The 17,541-nt window shown below is 35.5% G+C and overlaps 1 protein-coding gene across 1 annotated transcript in view; it reads right to left on the bottom strand.

Annotated features, from left to right (window-relative positions):
- Positions 1–266: 266 nt before the first annotated feature.
- Positions 267–17,541, bottom strand: part of HFM1 (helicase for meiosis 1) — a 91,111-nt gene continuing 73,836 nt past the window's right edge. Inside the window, exons 32-38 of the mRNA XM_045847142.1 lie at positions 17,296–17,375; positions 14,245–14,348; positions 8,451–8,558; positions 6,969–7,059; positions 4,029–4,140; positions 3,777–3,931; positions 267–336 (exon numbers count right to left, since the gene is read on the bottom strand). Coding sequence (XP_045703098.1) covers positions 267–336; positions 3,777–3,931; positions 4,029–4,140; positions 6,969–7,059; positions 8,451–8,558; positions 14,245–14,348; positions 17,296–17,375 — 720 coding nt within the window. The remainder of the gene's footprint in view (positions 337–3,776; positions 3,932–4,028; positions 4,141–6,968; positions 7,060–8,450; positions 8,559–14,244; positions 14,349–17,295; positions 17,376–17,541) is intronic.

Below are 17,541 nucleotides of genomic sequence, written 5' to 3'. Positions count from 1 at the left end.
AAAATCCAAAAATCCAATTAACAAAATAATAATTTCTAAGTATAATTTAATTATCTGCTTATTGAAACAAAGCTGTTGTAAAAGTGCTTTTCACAAAGTTAAATTAGTCCAGATATTTTGTTGTGAAAATATCAACAAAACTGATCAAATACAACAGAAATAAACCTGGACAATTATTATCTATTTTTAAAAATAAAAAGCATGCTTTGTAAGTAGGTGTCTTTACACTTTGTTTCATTAACATTAGGAACATGTTGGTTTTGTTTTTAGAAAATACCATCAAATATTCCCAGAAAAGACTTCATTTCATCAGCTTCATCATCAGGATGATACCTACTGGGAGACAAAAGCAAATGTAAAAATATTATTGTATCACAGTTTATTTAAAAATACACAATAAAGAATGTAATATATATGAAGTGGATAAAGTTGAAGAGTGCTAAGACATTAATATAGCAAATGAACTTCAATATATATAACCTTGTGGAAAGTCTGTGGAAGAAAATTAGACTTCATAAACTATAGGGTAGGGACCAAATCTCTTAGATATTTCTTTAATTATATTGGAAAGCAATGTCATTTAAAAACTTTGACTATTCAAGAGGTGGGGGGGGGGAGCTGCTACAGAGTTACTCATAAAAATGACCCATAGTTTGGGCATTTATTAGACTTAATCTAACTTTTTTCCCTCATTGAACATGTAGAGTTATGAAAGAACTACTTGGCTAAAATACAACGTGAATTTTTGAAATATTAACTGATCTCATTTGGATTTCTTATTCATGTATTTTAGTTTTTACAATATTATTGACATTTAGATTTCTTATTTTTAGTTATTACAGTATTATTTACTTTATTCCCTATGTTGTATTTTACATCCTCATCATTATTCTATAACTACCAATTTGTACTTCTTAATTCCTTCACCTTTTTCACCCATTCCCCTAACACCCCTCCCATCTGGCAACCATCAAAATGTTCTCTGTGTCTGTGAGTCTGTTTCTGTTCTGCTTGTTTGACTTTTAGGTTCAATTGTTGAAAGATATGTATTTATTGCCATTTTATTGTTTATATTTTTATCCTTTTTTTCTTCTTAAAGAAGCCCTTCAATATTTCATTTAATTCTGGTTTGGTGGTGGTGAACTCTTTCTATTGTTTTCTTATCTGGAAAACTGTATGTCCTTTGATTCTAAAACAGCTTTGCTGGGTAATCTTGGTTGCAGGTCCTTGCTTCTCATTATTTTGAATATTTCCTGCCAATCCTTCTGGCCTGCAAAGCTGCTGTTGAGAAATCAGTTGACAATCTTAAAGGAGCTCCCTTGCAGGTACCTGCTTTTCTCTTACTGCTTTTAAGATTCTTTGTCTTGAGGTAGGGATGGCTGGGGTGGGGGGAATTGGTGGGGGGTAAATGCAGACAACTGTACTTGAACAACAATGAAATGATTTTTAAAAAAAATTCTTTGTCTTTCACCTTTGGCATTTTAATTATGATGTGTCTTGGAGTGGGCCTTGTTGGGTTCATCTTGTTTGGGATGCTCTGTGCTGCTTGGACTTGTATGTCTATTTCCTTCACCAGCTTAAGGAAGTTTTCTGACATTATTTTTTCACATAGGTTTTCAATTTCTTGCTCTTTCTCTTCTCCTACCAGCACCCCCTGGATGTGAATGTTGGTACACTTGAAGTATTCCCAGAACTTTTTATATTATCCACATTTGTGGGGATTCTTTTTCTTTTTACTATTCCAACTGGGTGTTTTCTGCTCCCTTATTTTCCAAATCTCTGACTTGATTCTCTGCTTCATGATTCTACCACTGATTCCTTGTAATGGATTCTTCACATCAGTTAATGTATTCTTCATTTCTGACTGGCTCTTTGATGTTTCCTATCTCTTTATTAAAATTATAAGTTCAACTCTTTCCCTAAGCTAATTTAGCATCCTTATAACCATTGTTTTGAACTCTGCATCTAGTAGATTGCTTGTTTCCATTTTGTTTAGCACTTTTTCTGGAGTTTTGATCTGTTCTCTCATTTGCAACATATTTCTTTGTCTCCTCATTTTGGTAGTCTCCCTGTATTTGTTTCTATGTATTAGATAGTGCTGCTACATCTCCCAGGCTTGGTAGAGTGGACTTATGTAGTAAATGTTCTGTAGGGTCGAGTGGCATAGCTTCCCTGGTTACTCTAGATACACCCCTGCCCTGTATGGGCTTGTGCAGCCTCCAGTTGTAGTTGGACCTTGATAGCTGTTGGCAAGTCAATTGACCCACCCAGGTTAATTGTCTACAAGGACTGGCTGCAGCCACCATAGAGGATCAGCTATGCAGGGGCCCACCCCATGGGCAGGACTTATTTCAGTGGGCCTGTGGTGCCCACTTAGTCTGCCTCTTGAGTGTGTCACTTGTGGAGGTGGTTGGGTTTGTTCTTGGATGTGGTATGGAGCTGTCTGCTGGATGTGATGGCTCTGGGGCCTCCTGGGAAGTGCACGGCAAGGTCAGTCACCATCTGTGTTCCGCTCGGGTCCATGTGGCAAGAGCTATAAAGTGAACTGCCGATGACTGCTATTTGCATTGGGGTTGGTGGTGCTCAGAAGAGGCCAAGCTATAAACCAAGACCAGCTGCCACTAGTGCCAGGCCTGGGGCCACTTAGCAAGATGTAGAGGGTATGCTGAGGCCAGATGCTAATTAGTTGAAAGATTTTAGGAAAGTCTGAAGCATGAGCCAAGACAAGCCATTTGAATGGAAAAGGCTTGGGTGGGCCCACAAGTTGTATGGGGCAGGGTCCCAAGAAATACCAGGGCTGAGAGAACAGTGTGAGCCAGGGTGATGGAAACTCAGATATGGTACCCACCTGCCAGCTCTGTGGGAGAAGGGCTCAGGAACAGAACAATGATCTCTGCCAGCACTTCTGTCTGAGAGAAAGCTGCCCCTCCAGCTCTCACCATGATGTCAGACACTGCAGTTCCTCCCCATATGTCCCTGCTACCTTTTGAGTTGCTGCCTCAGCCCTGGAACTCAGAGGGAGTGAGTCTGAGTAAGTCCCAATTAGGTCCTTTAAGAGGAAGGGACCCCAGCAGTCTCACTCAGCCACAACCTCTGCTGTTTTTCACAGCCAGAAGTTATGCGTACTTCTTTTCCTAGTGTTGGAACCCTAGTCTGGGGAGCCTGGTGTGGGGCTGGGACCCCTTGCTCTTCTGGGGGGCTTTCTGCAGTGGAGATATCTCTCCTGACTTTTGTCTGCCACCCATGGGTATGGGACAGGCCTGTACCGCATCTCCACCCCTTCTACCAGTCCCTCTGTGGCTTCTTTCGTATATCCTTAGTTGTAGGACTTCTCTTCAGCTAAATTTCAGGTATTTCTGAATGATGGTTGTTGTGTGGTTTAGTTGTAATTTTGCAGTGGTTGTGGGAGGATGCGAGTACTGCATTTACCTAGGCTGCCATCTTGATGGGAACTATTTTTTTTCCTCATTTGGATTTCTTAAATGACTATACTTCATATTATCAACATACTGCATTCATACCAGTAAAAGAGTTTATCATGATATAATGTATTATTTAATAGGATCAAACATATATATTCTCAAAAATTGAGATATTTGATATTATAAATTATCATAAGGAAGCTAGTTCACCAGAGGTCTAAAATTTCAACACGTTTAAGTAAATACAATGTTTAGATTCTGTCTTTAAAATAACCAATGGAAAAGAATGCTGAATTTCTCTGTGAAAAAAATATTTTATTGATATTTCTTGAAATGTCTTTAAAGAATTCTTACCTGAAATCAATTTGGTTTTCATATTCACTGTTTCTAGTAAAGAAATCTACTTCTCTGAAAAAATTTGAAGAATTTGAACTTTTTTTAGAGTGAGGAAAGCACAGTCTTTCAATCTCTGGTGACAGACTTTGTTGTTTTCCTTTTTGTAAATGGACCTATATTTTGAGGTTAAAAAAAAAAAGCCATCATTAAAAGTTCAACTATTCGAGCAGAATTTAAAAAACTCACAAACAAACAAAAACTGCTTCTTACAATATTTGTATTTTCATCTTGTTGAGGCAATTTTATCATGGAGGATGCACCAAACTTGGACATAGTAGAATTTGATAAATAAATATGTGGCTCCGTATGTGATGAAACAAAACTAAAAATTAAAATCAATTATTTGTAAAATGTGACAAATAAGATAAACATACCATTCTAATTTAGATCAACAATGATTCTTTGGGAAATAGGATTACAGTTTATACTTGTTACCATAAAACTGATGCTCCTCTGTTTGTTAGATTCATGGAGAACTCATTATATCTTCCTTTCCTTTGGATAAAACAACAACTTACATATTTGAAATTAGATAACAATACTATTTTTAAGGGCCTACAGAAATAATCATTTAACAGTTTTCTTTAAAAATGGATCTTATACTTAATTGTCTTTCATCTAGCAGTCTGTAAATCTTTTCTAAATCCCACTTTTAATTTCCTTTCCCTATTCTGATCTCAGTGTAGACAGACATCTCTAGTTATTTTCCTATGCATAACTTTATACCAGAATTCACCTTTAATCTTCTGTATTAAATTCATTCATTAAAAATATTTATTATTCTCTTCTCTATGTCAGATATTGTACTAAGATCTGGGTATAAAGTGGTAAATAAACCCTCAGGGAGTTATACTCTAGTAGAAGAGCAGGCAATATGTAAACAACAAATATACATAATTATAGATCCTAAAGTGACAGGTAGGAAATTAACTGAGGAATAGTACAGGAAATAATCCACTTGTGGAGGTACAAACCCACTTTAAAATGGTGGTCATCACTGCCTCTCTGAGGAGTTGGCAGTTTAAACTGACATTATGGGTTAAAATGTGACAGACATACAAGGAATAATAGCAGTGGTAGGAAAACAGGGAATCACATATACTGATAGGATTAAATATTTTTTGTCTTTGATTAATGTCAAGGAATTAAAATAGTAAAAAGGGTGCACAAGGAAATACATGTCTCCTTTCCACCCACATCCTCGGGTCACACTGGCCTGCTTCCTAGCAATAACTTCTGGCATAGTTCCTTAGGGACTTCCAGATAGGACTCCTTGCTAAATCCACCAATCTCCTGTTGGTCATGTTTAAACTCTTCCCAAATTACCTGTAGTTTTCAAAAGGTGTGGTGCACAAAACTGTTCATGTGCCTCATTATTGTCCTACTTCCTACCAATTTTGGCTTCTATAGATCTGCAGCTTTGTTCCACTGTGATGTTTCTAACTGTATGACTCAGAGTGGACCAACAAGTCCAACAAGAGATCGACCAACAAGTGGTAGAACCAACAAGTGGAAATAATAAAAAGAAATTTTAGGCAAACTCATATTTTAAAAAGCTATTGGATGGCGTAAGATATCCAAACATGGAACCAGCACTTGGGAGTGCTTGTGCTCCTGTTCGCTGGACTTGTCTGGGCAGAGATGGCATGATTACCTGCCAATGATGTTGGATGGGATTCTCTAAAATCTATAATTCTTTGATGTTGAAGATCAGTAAAATGACTAAATAACGGCAAACATACCAAACATGCCACATATTTAATATTTTTAACAAAGGAGAAATAAATGATCCTTAAGTAAACTGGACCTTGAATAAAAAGTTGCTAGTATTACTCTCTTTGGAAAAATTTTGGCTGTGGCTATAATTTCTCTCCCTTGATTTCTACTCAAGTCCAATATCCAAATGTATTTTGCATTTTTGTAAAAATATATCAAGTTAAACATTTCTAAAATTGTTTTCTCTTGTAAATGTCTACGTATCCTATACTCTCAGATAATACTTCCATTTACCCACTTGCCATTTATTCTTCCCTCTTCCTCAACTACCATATCCCATCAATTGCTAAATCCAATCTGTGTTATCTATGAAATGTTTAAAAATATCCAACTCTGTCTCTCAGTTTTCATGACCTCTGCCCCAGTTTAGGCCTCCTTATAAGTTGCCTTTCTCAAATTGGCCACCATGCCTCTGGCCCCACCCTCTATAATTCATTCTAAATATCACTATATATCATTCCACAGATCACTAGAATGTTTTTTTCTGATCATATTGTTTATCCTGTGCTTAACAATTTATATAACTCCTCGATACCTACTATGGAGGTAAAAACTAGAGGTCCTGAGGCTACATCCAGCCTATAGACATTATTATTATTACTATTACTACTACTACTACTATTTCTGGGGCAGGGTCCTATAGATTGTCACATTTTAAAAAATCAGTTGTCAAAATTTAAAAGTCATGAGATGTCACATAAGATTTTAGATTCCTAGCTTTTATTTTTTTAAAATTAGAATATTTGACAACATCAGACACTCATTTCCTGCACAGCAACAACTTATTGGAGCTGAGTTGTGGTTTCTCTCTTTACCTGGCACACTCTATAGTTGGCTTTAGCCCACCAAGTCCTGAAGTCAGTTTGAGTCTGTGACTACTGGATATGGTATAGATGTCTAAAAATGTTATTTAATGCTCCTCACAATTGGACCTCACCAATCTCAGCCTTACTGCTGTGGCCAAACAGACCACACTTTACTGACCCTTGAGCATGGGATGCCTTTTAAAGCCTTATCTCCTTTACACAGGCTTCTACTTGGAATACCTTATTGAACTTCTATTCAGCTTTCAAGTCTTGTGTAAAATGAAGGTTCCTAGGCTCCAGCCTCAGAGACCATGATTCAGTAAGTTTAGTGTGGGGCTGGGGATGTGTATTTTTAATATAATTTCCTATGTGATTCTGAGGCAGGTGGTCTGACAATAGCACTTTGAAAAACACAGCTCTAAGATTAAGTGAGTTTAGTCTGGCTAATACCTTACAGCTTCCTTGACATCTTAAGACTTGATGTCCATCTCCAATTACATGTCAGGAGAATACAAAGTTGTAAAAACTTGTATAGAGTTGTTTTCCAAACCCAAGTTCTAAAACTTGCCTGTTTGACATTTCTCTTTGGAATTTGCTCTTCGACTGTTGGAAGGATAGATTACTTCCCCTGGTACTTGAACTCAAAGTGTTTCCAAATCCTATATAAAGAGATAACATTTTGAAATTAAATGCCAGAAAAAAAGCTAAATGGAGCTTTTCACAAGTTCTAAAAGGTCTCACTCTCTCCAACAGTTATAACCTGGTTATAGAAGGAATGAATAATTCTTCTCAATAGTCAAATTTAATTTGCATAGAGAAATAAGGGAGCAAAGCTAAGAGAGTAAAACCACAAAACATGTACGTTAGCTTATTAGTCATTACGTTCAAAGTCCCCAAATCAGTATTATGTATTTAGTTATTTTTAATTCATATAAATTATCAAGTTAAAGTTCATTCAATGTTTTCAGTGGTCTACATGTAATTAAGTTCATTAAAAGTGTTCTCTACCATGGGGGATCATTTACTGTGATTGATTTCCCCTGTGTCAAAGCTATATCCTAATAGGATTAGGCTACCTCAAAGGACCAGTAAAAATTGCCTCTTAACTTGCAGTATATAATGACTTTTCATATTGAGGTAGGGACCAAAGTTGTCCAGAAATATAGGAAACTGTGCGTCTTGACCCCCATGTTGGAAAATTTCCAGGCCTATTTTGTGAAGGCAGTCAAATCCTATTCCTTTTGGAAGGAGTATTAGCTCTTTAGGTAATTCTTAGGAACCTGAAATAATATTTCAACTTCTAATTGCTTCCTTTACAAAGATTTTTTTTTAAAGAGGACTGGCATGGATACATTCAGAAGCAACTATAATTCTGAGGGAATGACTTCCCTCTTGCAGCTGTCATGGGAGAGAATATCTCCATCTCATTGTCATGTCATACATTACCAAGAGTTTCACTTCTCTGTTTTAGTGAACTAGAGTAAATCTGCCAGTAACTCAAAGAGCTAAGTCCCATTATTTTTGGACTGTATATGATTTAAGTACAATATCCAATACAGGAGAAACTAATCCTTTCCTATTTATTTATACCTGAAAAGTTAATATTTCTACTAGAAATAAAAGTTATCTGTTATTTTTTTTTGCTAGCAGATGAATACTTTTAAAGGGGAAGTACTTTTGTCTTTCACAAACATTAACAGACCATGTGTGATCTTGGAATGCAGAGCTGGATGATGTTTTATGAGGAAAACTGAATAAAAAATCTGAATTTGAATACAGTCTTTAAAAATATAGAGGAGCAATAGAATAGAAAAAGCCCATTTGCTACACTATAGTCATGGCATAACCTTGACCTCTGTCCTTAAGAGGAGGAAATGCTATCTGTGGAACGGTCAATTTTCAGTTTTGCTAAAAATTATAATCTTAAAAAAAACAAAGCTAATTAAGTAAGCAGATAAAAAAGGACAAGAAGAATTAGTCCCAGAAGCTGAACTAAAAAATATTCAAAGAATTTCTCATGAAATTATTTCATGCTAACATACAATTTTACCTGTTTTTGTCTTATTATCAGCTGAAAAGTTAGTAGCTTCTACCAAGTTTTCATCATCAAAATCATCCCAAACTTCATTTCCCAATTCAAAGTTCACATTCAAAACTTCTGAAAACGTAGAGTTGTTTTTATCCACATCTGTGAAGTTGTGGCTTCCACATGCATTACGATTTCTGTTAAACAGCATTGTTTGAGGGGCTTTCTTGTTTAAAGTTGTAGAATAGGTCCATCCAGAAAAATCTGTCATGTGTATGTATAAAAGAGTATAGGTACTTTATAAACCATAATCATTAGTATCTATTGAAAAATCAAATATATCTTTCAATTACTAAACAGAGGTCTTAAGTAGCAGTTTTCAAAAGTACTGGGTCAAACATTGTTGAATACTGTGTTAAACTAGTTCTATTTACTGAATTACATGAGCTGATAATTGGCCTAATTTATAATTTTCAATGGATTCTTTTAGACTGAATGCATTTTCTTAGCTTGGAACATGGTCTTCCTCCCTCAGCTCTTTTCCCTACAAGTTAATTTTGAGTATTTTCTGAAGTATATTTGTCCAAAATATATCTTAATTTCTCTCCTGCTAAAAAATCCTTACTGTTTATACATTGCTTAAAGCTTGGGCTTAGAGCCAGATTATGTGGGTAAAAATTCTACCTCTCATCTACTAGTTGTATGATCTTAGACAAGAAATTTAAATTCTCTGAGCCTAGTTTTCTCCTCTGTGACATGTAATGACAATAGTACCTACGAGATAAGATTGTTATGAGGACTGACTGCCTTCTCTTGTGCAGTTTTTCATGGTAGTGTTCTAATAAATGTTTAATAACTGCTTCTCCAAAAAAGTATGCATATATAAACATATATGTTTAATATATATATTTTATGTATTTATTATAAATAAATGTTATGCAGCACATAATTTACAAATAGTAAAATATATAGCATGCTTTATTGTAAATTCTATATATCTAATTGGTTCTCACTGAATGTTTTCATTGAATTTTACCAAACTCTTACATCTATAGTCAACCTATGGCTGCAATTGACAAATAAATATAGTTCTCACATGAATGTTATTTGATATTTTTGTTGACCTTAACAAGTAGGATGAAAGTTAAATAACAAAGGCATATGTTGGGACCTCACCCATTCATCTACTCACTTAGGCAACTTCTTTGCAGAATTAGGTAATAGTTTTCAGTTTTTGTGTGCTATTCACAATATAATGGCTACAGACACAATACACTGTTAAACTTAATCTGTACTATTAACATTTTCTTCATCATCTTCTTAAGTCTAAACAATAAATAAAACAATAATCAAGCCTTAATTTTTAGTGTTTGCTGATTTCCACATTATAAATATTTCCACTGTGGTTGATTTTAAACTATCAATATGACATCACTGGGTACAAAGTTGAGAAGAAATGCATAACTGTTCCTCACTGTCCAATATTTCTACTATGTGGATACAAATATTGATGCAAATAATCTCAAGAACACAGATAATAAAATTTAGTAGAATAGGAAATGATTCATTTTGAATATTTATAGCCTTTTAATATTTTATTGAATTGAAAGTTTACATAATTAAACTTTTAATAATAGTTGAAAGATTCCCCAAAATTTAATAAAAATCTTTCACAAGCCAGTATAAGTTTGCTTGAATCACTGCTGTTTCCTCCACTGCAATATCTTCTATCCTGTTCTTCACCTATCCAAATCCTACTTTATCCTTCAGTTGCACCTACAACCTCTGTTCACATTATTCTACTTTTGCACATTGATATACAACCACAATATACAATAATATGTACTAAAGCTAGAAGTATGTACAAAGTGCAAAAGGAATTCAAAGGGAACCGGACCTAAACCTACAATGGAAGTCAGAATAAATATCTTTCATATGTAATGGGGGGAAATGGTAACATTAGAATTTGAGCTTGATAGAAATGTGTGATTGTGGAGCAGGGCAAGAAGGAAAGTCAAGATATTCCATGAAGCAAGAACAACATGTGAAAGGCAAAGCAGTATGACAGAGGAGAGAATGTTCGGAGAGGTGCACGTTTTCATGATTTCTGGAACACAAAGTAGAAGGAAAAGACAGGGCCTATTGAGACTGTGCAGACAGTTAAGAGCAAAATTGTGTTGAAGTTTGTTTGGCATGTTAAGGAATTCACTTTATTTTTCTTACAGGCAATGAATAACCATTGAAAAGATTTTAGCAAGAGGCTTCCATGACCAGGTATGCCTGTTAGATTACTCAGAATATTTACGGATTAGAGGATAATGAGACTGGAAGCAAAGGAAAAAGTAAGAAAGCCTCTGTAATAAGTGAGAGACAATGAATGCCTAAGATAAGAGTATTGGCAGAAGAAATAGAGAGGAAAGAATAGATACAGAGATGTTTAGGTAGTAAAATACATAGGACTTGGTGATTAATTACATGTGAGGTAAGATATTTAGGCTGATTCCTTTCTGCCTTTAGCAGCTTGGAAAAGAAGAGGGTTCTTTCACTCACTCAAGAAAAAAAGAAAAGGAGCATGAGGTATAGAGAAAAATGGAAAGAAAGAGTTCAGATGCTGACACATGATTTCTTAGGTGGATATGCCCAGAAAGGTGATTGTGTAGATGGGTCAGGTGATAGAGAGAAAGATCTAGATGGGAGTACAGATTTAGAAATCACCAAATACAGTTAGTAATTGACTACATGGGCTTAGGTGACATTGCCTAAGAAAAGTTTATAAAGTGAGAAGAATAAAGAAGCAAAAATAGAATCCTACTGCAATATCAACAGGAAGAAGAGCCCAACCAGTTCCTGAAGTAGTAGGAAACCCAATTGAGTGGCTTAATTGAAACCAAAGAAGTGATTTCCAAATGGAAAAAAAACAACAAATGTGTCAAATACTACAAAACTCAAAGAAAATAAAAGTTGAAAAGAGTTTACTGAATTCAGCACTTAGGAAGTCACTAAATGTGTACAAAGAGTGATAGGGAGGTAAGAAAGGGAGCACAGTATCAATTGCTCTTTCAAAAATTTTTGCTTCAATGGGAAAGACAAAGATAGTGGGTATAAAGACTAGTGATTCTGTTTTTTGTCTGCTTGGCATGCTTTTCCTTCTTTTTAAGTAAGAGTATCTTCCTTGTGCTAAGAGGAAACTGTATCCAGCATTCCAGATGATCCTGGTGAGGATGTCATTCATGGTACCCTGGCTTCCCCAGGGCTACATGGGTAAAGCACACAACCCAGTCCTCAAGATACAGAGATTGCTTAAAAAATAAATACAAGACTCAAATAAGGCCAAACAGAATGAACTCTGGCCTGCCAGAACTAACAGGAAAGGCTGTATTTTTCTACTGAAGCTATTAAATTGGAAAAATGTGATTTGAGAAATCACTGCTGTGCAAGAAATCCTGTTTAAAAAATAAAGCCAATTAGTAACCAGGATATCTTTTTTTAAAAAATGAGAGAAAACCAGAGGAATGATGAGATCATTTGAATGCCTGCATCTAGCAAGATCAAAGTGAGATACCTGTCTGAACTTTTCAGTTTACATGAGACAGTTTCCTTTTTTGTGCTAAGTCACTTTGAGTAGAATTTCTGTCACTTACAATCAAAAAGGCCATACCTAGTTAGATGGGAACATGGTGCTGAAAAAGAAAGAGACTTGAGCATATTTATATGCTGAAGAAAAACAGACAACAGTGGAGAGAGCTTGAAAAAAAGTGGGAAAAAGGAGAGGGATAAATGGTCTCCAAAGACCCAGGGGAGACAGAGTTAGAAAGATTAAGATCACAGATGGAGAGATAAACCTTGAAAAGAAGATCATTCTTCTTTTGAGACAAATAGAAAGTTTAGGATGAGTACAGAGACAGAAATATATAGCTGTGGGGTGAAAAGTTGAGAGGTCATATACTATTGGTTAATTTTTAATTCTCAACTGGTAACCAAAAGTCAATTTCATTTTATTGAAATGGCATTGGCCTGGGAATCAAGAGATACGGACTCTATTCTGGTTCTGCTATTGATTAGATATATGATTTTGGGCAGGTCATTTAATCTCTCCAAGTTTTGGATTCTTTCACTGTAAAATGAGAAATTTCACAAAGGTAACTTACAACTAAAATTTTATGATTCAACATGCTTTATCTTAATTTCTGACATTTTTTCTTCCCTTCTTGAGATTGGAACACAGATAATAAAACTTGCTATTTTTTTTTCAAAAACATTCTTAAGAGCAGTATTTGAATACATTTATAGTGTTTTGTCACCAAACACTAATAATTGTGAAAAGTATGATATACACAATTACTAAATTACTACTACTAATAGTACCAAATACTATGCTAAGAGTTTTATATACATTATCTAATTTAATCCCAAGATTCCTAAAATATAACCAGATGAGGGTATCCAGACAAATTTGGTAAGTATACTATGAAATGTTACCCAACTACTAAATGGCAGAGCTAGAATATACTATACAGATCCTTCTTTCAAAAAAAAGGGGGCTCATTAAGCAAAGCAGGGAAACGGGTATCACTGGGGGTTAATGTATCATGATGAGACTTTTGTATCATAATGTAAATTGGATTTGCAGTAGTGGGTAAAAAAGAAATACAAGTAGAAATACTCTGTAAAAACAATATGAAATAAGTAGAGGGAAGGATAAACTCTGGTATGGAGAGGGGCAGGGTGAAGCCAGCAGTACAAGAAGTCAGTCAGAGGGCTGTGGGTTGAAGGGAGATAAAAAATGAAGGTTGACAATCTTATATCTTCTATGCATGTTGTAATGACATTCAGGCTTTGGACAAGTTGGATAAATACTCTGATACTCTAAGGGAGATTAGAGGACTTTTCTTGATCTTATATTGGGCCTACTGGCTACCACGGTGTCATAAGAAGCGGTGGGTACTCTAGCCCTTGCCTACCTAAGATCTTGAATTATGGCTAGAAGAAGCATAAAGTAATAGCTTGAAGGAAATCATAGCAATAGATGCCAAGTCTACACACATGAAATTATTTTCAGAAAACCCCAAGCTTGCCATTTCTACATATAGGAACTTGAACAAACAACTCTCTGGCCCAGATTATTTCTCACACATTTTAACAGACTGGTTAATAATGTGGCCCTTAGAAATGATGTTGTTAATGGCAGGATCCAGACTATGATGAATGAGGCACAAGGTTGAAAAACTTATATGCACTATTATTTCATTAATTTAATTACAGATACAGATAAAAAACAAACCTAGATTACATAACAGCTATATCCTACAAACTAGGTTATATTCTTATTTGATGTCATAGAAATTACAAGAATCATAGGCTTTAGAGATATTAAAGGTCACCCTACTTAATCCCTTAATTTTAAAGATAGGGCCCAAAGAACTTAAATAATTTTCCCAAGGTCACACAACTATTTTGTAAAATTGGACTAATCTTATAAACATAAAATTATTTTAAATAATTCTAAAGATATGTAAAAATAATAGTTCATCATTTTAATGCCTTTTGTACCCAGAGATGCCTTATCTCAACTTTTCCTCATATTATCTTTAAATTAAAAGTCAACACTATGTATTGTCTTTTAAAAATCTGACAGACGTGGTAAGACCATCTGAAATAACAGATCCAAAGGATTTGAAATTGGTTCACTAACTCAAGAGAAAAATCTTGCCAAATTTTAAACATGATTTCAGATGTTGATTTTTCAAAAACATTCTTTGTCAATCTAAAATAATGATATACCATGTTTTCTCTCATGTCAATATTAATGGTAATTTACCTTGGTCTTGATATTCAGATATTTCTGGGTGAGCATTTGCACAGATTTCATGCTGATTCCTCTCCTCCATGATAGATAATTGAGGTATGTTTAAGTATTCTGACCTTTGAAAAGATAAATAGAACCATAAAAATTTTAAAGAAAATAATAAAATTAATTTGACTTTGAAAATTACTTATTCATATATTTTTTATTTTTTAATGTTTTATCAATTCTGCTATTACAGTTGTCCCATTTCCCCCCTTTATTCCCCTCTACCCTGCACACCCCCTCCCACCCACATTCCCCCTACTTTAGTTCATGTCCATGGGTTGTACATATAAGTTCTTTGGCTTCTACATTTCCTATACTATTCTTAACCTCCCCCTGTCTATCTTCTACCTATCATTTATGCTACTTATTCTCTACCTTTTCCCCCTCCCTCCCCATCCACTCCCCCACTGATAAACCTCCATGTGATCTCCATTTCTGTGATTCTGTTCCTGTTCTACTTGTTTCCTTAGTTTGCTTTTGTTTTAGGTTTGGTTGTTAGTAACTGTGACTTTGTTGTCATTTTACTGTTCATAGTGTTGATCTTTTTCTTAGATAAATCCCTTTAACATTTCATATAATAAGGGCTTCGTGATGATGAACTCCTTTAACTTGACCTTATCTGAGAAGCACTTTATCTGCCCTTCCATTCTAAATGAAAGCTTTGCTAGATAGAGGAATCTTGGATGTAGGTCCTTGCCTTTCATAACTTGGAATACTTCTTTCCAGCTCCTTCTTGCCCGCAAAGTCTCTTTTGAGAAATCAGCTGACAGTCTGATGGGAACTCTTTTGTAGGTAACTCTCTTTTTTTTCTCTTGCTGCTTTTAAGGTTCTCTCCTTATCTTTAATCTTGGGTAATGTAATTATGATGTGCCTTGGAGTGTTCCTCCTTGGGTCCAACTTCTTTGGGACTCTCTGAGCTTCCTGGGATTCCTGGAAGTCTATTTCCTTTGACAGATTGGGGAAGTTCTTCATTATTTGTTCAAATAACTTTTCAACTTCTTGCTCTTTCTCTTCTCCTTCTGGTACCCTTATGATTCCGATGTTGGAATGTTTAAAGATGTCCTGGAGGTTCCTAAGCCTCTCCTCATTTTTTTGAATTCTTATTTCTTCATTCTGTTCCGGTTGAATATTTCTTTCTTCCTTCTGGTGCACACTGTTGATTTGAGTCCCAGTTTCCTTCCCTTCACTGTTGGTTCCCTGTACATTTTTTTTTTTATTTCACTTAGCATAGCCTTCATTTTTTCATCTAATTTGCAACCAAATTCAGCCAATTCTGTGAGCATCCTGACTACCGGTGTTTTGAACTGTGCATTTGATAGGTTGGTTATCTTTGTCACTTAGTCGTATTTTTTCTGGAGCTTTGATCTGTTCTTCCATTTGGGCCATTTTTCTTTTTTTTGTCTTGATGTGCCTATTATGTAGTGAGGGGTAGAGCCTTAGGTGTTCATGAGGGTGGGGTAACCCACGTTGCTTTGTTGTGACACTCTTTGTCGGGAAGGGGTTTAAGAAGGAACAATGGCACTTGCTTCGCTCTCTGATGGTTTTCAGTCACTTCCCCACTATCCACAAGCAAATTGAGCCCTTCTGGTGCTGATTCCCAGGTGGGTGGGTTTGGGTACATTCTAGGGCCCTGTGGGTCTCTCCAACAACTCCTGTGGGGCTGGGAGTTTCTCCTGCTGCTGCCTCAACCCCCATGGGCGTTTTTAATCAGAGGCTTGAGGCTTTATTTCCCTGAACTGGAACCCTGGGTTGCGTGATCTGTCTCGCTCCCTAGATGTTCCTCCCGGTTTATCTGTGTGCGACTGTGGGACTGCCTAGTTTGCATTTCTGCCACCTCTCCAGGTCCACCAGCTGCTGCTTTGCTATGAGTCTTCTTCACCTGGTTGCCTATCTCTGCCCCTCCTACAGGTCTGGATGAATGTTTCTTCTTTAACTCCTTGGTTGTCGGACTTCCATACAGTTTGACTTTCTGTCAGTTCTGGTTGTTTTCTGTTTTTAAATTTGTTGTCCTTCTTTTGGTTGTGTGAGGATGCAGTGTGTCTACCTATGCCTCCATCTTGGCCGGAAGTCCTGAAAATTACTTATTCATATAAATGAAAAGAAGTATGGTTCATTCACTTAATACTTTTATGATAAATTATACAAGCCTGAATAGTGAAGGGTAAAAAAATAGGTGTTTATTGAAAGTAACACTTAGTCATCTTTTCATATCCCCAACACATAGATATCTGCTATCTGTGTATAGCTTCAAAAATCTATTGACAATGCTACTTGCTGTTAGATAAACAAAAGCTAGGATCTCTCGAAGTAGTGCTGGCATATGTTCTGATTTGTCAGTGGCTTTTCTGAATGAATTAGGTATGTTAAATGTCATCCCTGCATATAAAATGCCCTTATCTGGAAAGGAAATGACACATATGATTGTCTCCTAGCCATCATATTATAGGTAAAGAACTGACTTATCATATATGACCTTCTGCTTATTCACTATGAATATGAGCTTCAGTTATTTTATCTATAAAATGGGATAAAAATACCCCATTTTATGAGCCCTTTATTGTTAAGGGCAAAGATATAATATATAAATGTAAAAAAGTTTTCATTATAACATATTTTATAAATCTGAGATATTATTAAAATAGAGTAGGCCCCTAAATGGAAAGGACTAGACTTTGTACACCAACATGAATTCTCTTTTTAAAGTATATTCTTGTCACCTGTTAAGTTTAGAAGGCAGAGGGAGCCTGATGGAATGACATATAGGATGGGTAGTTTCCCAAGGCAGAGATTATTCAATAAAGTATTATTCAAAGTATTCTATAACCATAGAGTTCTAAGTAAGTTTAGGGTATAAAAGATAACAACACTATTATGATGTCATTACTTCATTATGGAACTAAATAATTACTGTGATTTGAAGGTAGCTAGTAACCATCTTTCTCTGAATAAATGACTATTTGGAGGAACAGAGAGTTTATGATGAATATTTTACCACAGATATTAACATTATAACTGTACCTTGATATATTAGAAGGAGAAGCTTTTGGAGTAAAACAGAAATCCTTGAGGTCCATACTTTGAGATTTATTCATTTGCATCTATTAATGAAAAAATACAAGTTCAGCTACCAATTTTACATCAATACCTTTTAATAAATATGTCAAACAGCAAAATTCCTGCTGGTATATAAAGTCCAAAAACCAATGAATTATGAGAAACTCAAGATAGTTCTCAACTCAAGTTTCCTTCTTAGGCGCTTATTAA

The sequence above is a fragment of the Phyllostomus hastatus genome, unplaced genomic scaffold, assembly GCF_019186645.2.
Source record: "Phyllostomus hastatus isolate PE091 unplaced genomic scaffold, TTU_PhHast_1.1 phas_contig_524, whole genome shotgun sequence".
Taxonomy (NCBI): domain Eukaryota; kingdom Metazoa; phylum Chordata; class Mammalia; order Chiroptera; family Phyllostomidae; genus Phyllostomus; species Phyllostomus hastatus.
Note: the sequence above shows the minus strand (reverse complement) of the source record. Positions and strands in the feature narration are given on the sequence as shown.